Source organism: Equus przewalskii, chromosome 6, assembly GCF_037783145.1.
Source record: "Equus przewalskii isolate Varuska chromosome 6, EquPr2, whole genome shotgun sequence".
In the NCBI taxonomy this organism is placed as follows: Eukaryota; Metazoa; Chordata; class Mammalia; order Perissodactyla; family Equidae; genus Equus; species Equus przewalskii.
In genome coordinates, this window is record NC_091836.1 from 76,580,042 (window position 1) to 76,583,846 (window position 3,805).

Genomic DNA, 3,805 nt, shown 5'->3' on the forward strand with positions numbered 1-3,805 from the left:
TTGTAGAAGATCATTTGACCCTATATGTGTGGGTTTATTTTGGGGCTCTCTATTATGTTCTGTTGGTCTATATGTCTGTTGATAACCATCATTTTATCATATGATGTGACAAATATATTTTCTTGTGAACATTCTCTGAAATTTAGAGTATTTATTTAGAATGGATTCCTAGAATTGGATTTAGAAATTGGGGTAACGTTTGGGGGTGTTAGATACTATTAGGCCTAGGAGATTCAAGAACTGCCAATACTACTCTCCTCAAAACTACTCTAATCCCGGACATTCCCCCCTTAGAGTTCTACAAAAGAAACAAAGAACAATGAAAAAGAAGGCACCACTTTTATTAATTGGGCTAGTTCCTAGTATCACTCAAGTTCAGAGCTCAGATAAGCTTGGGTTAGGGTACTTGGTCTATTTTAAATCCTTTCAAGGACCTCAAATTCCCTTACAGCCTAAATCCATGTTGTTATCATCACATTACCTTCTGGCTGGCAGTACACCTAGGCACCATTCAAAAACAAGAGAATAGGGCATGGTCTTAAGGGAGACCTTGTTCAACTTATCAGTCCAGTCTCAGGAAAAAGAGAGGAAATAGAAATGTGCATGACCTTTTCAAGCACAGTAACCCTACTCAGTAGTAAACACGGGGCAATCAATATCCCAGAATGTTACAAGTCAGATTTTAGCTCCTCCTGGGGAAGAAAGGACTATTAAAAAGGGTTTTCTCCCTCCCCCATGCTACTGAGAACTTGGTCAAAGCATATGAATATTTAAGTCTTATGATGTATTCAGTAAAATACAGTTGGCAAAATATTTTCCAGAAAGATTGTACTAATTTTCCTACCCAATTGCATTGTACAAAAATATATTTTTCTCTGCACTCTCATTATACAGTTAATGAATTCTGTCACTTACCAATTGTGTGATTTGGGGCAAACAACTTAACTTTGCCTCAGTTTCCTGATCTGAAATAAGATTAATCATGTCTACCTCATAATGTTATTGGGACAATATAATCATATAGAACCCTTAAAGTAATGCCTGTCACGTGTTAAATGCTCGCTAAAATACTAGTTATTGTTTTTTGCTGTGGTTGTTGCTGTTAAAATCTTAGCTAATTTCTCAGGTGAGAAATGTATCTCTCATTGTAACTGTACTTATTGAGCTATATTAATACTGAATATTTTTCTTATATTTAGTAATTATTGCATTTCTTTTTTGGAAAGAGTCTGGTCATGTCTTTGTGCCATTATTTATGTAATAAAGTTGTTTAACTTTTGTCTAGCATCTCTCTTGAATATTTTTCTCAGTTCGTAGATTAGCTTTTAGTTTTGTTTATGGTATTATCTCATGGAAGTCTTTCAATTTATGTTGTAAACTCTAGATGTGCTTTCTTTTGTGGTTTCTTACCAGGCTTTTGTGTTTTTCAAATCTGGTCCTATCCAGATATCAGAACAATTTTAACTTCTTTTCTCTTTGGTTTGTTGTCTTAGTTTTAATATTTTACTCCTTAATCCAAACAGAGTGTTTCCTTAGTGTATGAAGCACAAGGCTTTATTTTTAAACCCAGGTAAAGTTTGTTGTTTTTTAAGAGATCAAATTAAGTTTTTGCCTAAAACTTTTTACATTTTTCAAGGATCTGTTATAACTAGATATGTAGGAGGTTTGAACAGTTAGTGGTGTAGTTTTATGTATGGCGATAGTCTTAACAGTATGTGTATAGCCATCTAGTAAAATCACATGAACTCTAATATTCTTACATGAGAACTAGTCAAGAAGGGTTTAACATAAAAAGTGGCCCTGGGGAGAGGGGATTTTGGAAAATATGAAGTGGATTTAAATAATAACAAATTAATATGAATAAAAATATTCTATTTAGTATCAATAAAAAGAAGTTAGGTAGCAAAAACTTGAAATATCCAATTAGGCATCAGTTTTAAATGAGCTTCTTCTACAGGAACTTATATCATAAACCCAAAGTTTGCTCTTTTTGTTTGTGCCAAACAGGTAAACAGGCATAAATCTCAATGGGAGAAGAAAACCAAAGCTTCGTGGCTGAGTTTATCTTCCTTGGCCTTTCACAGGACTGGCAGACCCAGATCCTGCTATTTGTTCTTTTCCTCAGCATTTATCTGTTGACTGTGATTGGAAACCTACTCATCATTATTCTTATCTTTATGGATACTCAACTTCACACGCCCATGTACTTTTTTCTTAGAAATCTCTCTTTCGCAGATCTCTGTTTCTCTACTAGCATTGTCCCTCAACTGTTGGTCCACTTCATGGTAAAGAAGAAAACTATTTCTTTTTTGGGGTGTATGACACAGATAATTGTCTTCCTTCTGGTTGGGTGTACAGAATGTGCACTGCTGGCAGTGATGTCTTATGACCGGTATGTGGCGGTCTGCAAGCCCCTGCACTACTCCACCATCATGACCCAACAGATGTGTCTCCAGTTGACCATAGGATCCTGGGTCAGTGGGGCACTAGTGTCTCTGGTGGACACCACCTTTACTTTCCAACTTCCCTATGGAGGGCAGAACATTATCAATCACTACTTTTGTGAACCTCCTGCCCTCCTGAAGCTGGCTTCAGCAGATACCTACAGCACAGAAATGGCCATCTTTGCAATGGGTGTGCTCATCCTGCTTGCTCCTGTCTCCCTGATCCTTGTCTCCTACTGGAATATTATCTCCACTGTGATCCAGATCCAGTCTGGGGAGGGCAGGCTTAAGGCCTTCTCCACCTGTGGCTCCCATCTCATTGTTGTTGTCCTTTTCTATGGCTCAGCTATTTTCACCTACATGCGGCCAAATTCGAAGACTACAAAAGAGCAGGATAAGACGATATCTGTGTTCTATACAGTGGTGACTCCAATGTTGAACCCCATAATTTACAGCCTGAGAAACAAGGATGTCAAAGGGTCTCTCAGGAAGTTAGCTAGAAGAAAGTCCTTTTATTAGAGATGGTGGTCTCTGGGTCTGACATTTAGAGCTATGGTAACATTCTTAAATGAGGAGCAGAATTTCAATAGGCCATTATGAGTTAGGTCATTTCAGGAAGAAGCAGGAGAGTTAAGGATGTATTCTAGAAACTGAATATTCCACTCTAAGCTAGAAAATAGAGAATAAACAAGAGGATGAAAACTTAGGTTATATCCTGATTATTAAAAGTGTCAAGTGCTATTTTGAAGGAGTTTGTGGTTAATTTAGCTAACATGGACATGGTTTAAGCATAATCATAATTAAATCTAGGAGGTTTAAACTGGATTGTCCTGAAATAATGTTTAATATGAGTTGCATATATGATCCTAACATCAAAAACATTTCAAGGTTAGATGTCCCAGTCATAAAAACCTAGGAACAGGTTCTGATTAAAGCAATAAACATATCTGGAAGAGTCTTCAATACTAGAATCACTTCTAGCCCAGAGCATTTCAACTTGTAAAAAAGTACCAGAGGCAATAATACTTCCTAGTTCATGATGTTTTCCCCTGAAAGTTCCAGAAAAAGTTTTTTATATCATCACTCCTGATTTCATATAAGCATAGACGATCTGAGTAAAAAAGGAATTCAACAGTCTCCTAATCCAATCATATGTCCAAGGCTTAAACCATCACATAGTAGTTCTATTGAGTAATTTTCCAGTAACTGTCCTAAACAAGAATGATATAGCTCCCTGGTCTCTTGGATTGTTCTCTTTCATATGTATACAGTTTTTACTATTAGGAAGATATTCCTTGTTGTAAGTCAAAACGAGTTTTCCTGTATCTTGAACCCACTTTCCCTAGTTTACTCCTAGAACA

General features: G+C 36.6%; 1 protein-coding gene across 1 annotated transcript; it reads left to right on the forward strand.

Moving 5' to 3' along the window:
• Positions 1 to 2,012: 2,012 nt before the first annotated feature.
• LOC139084330 (olfactory receptor 2D3-like) lies at positions 2,013 to 2,963 on the forward strand. The gene has a single exon (XM_070626728.1). It carries the CDS (start codon positions 2,028 to 2,030, stop codon positions 2,961 to 2,963), a length of 936 nt encoding a protein of 311 aa, XP_070482829.1. The 5' UTR covers positions 2,013 to 2,027.
• The last annotated feature ends 842 nt before the right edge of the window (positions 2,964 to 3,805 follow it).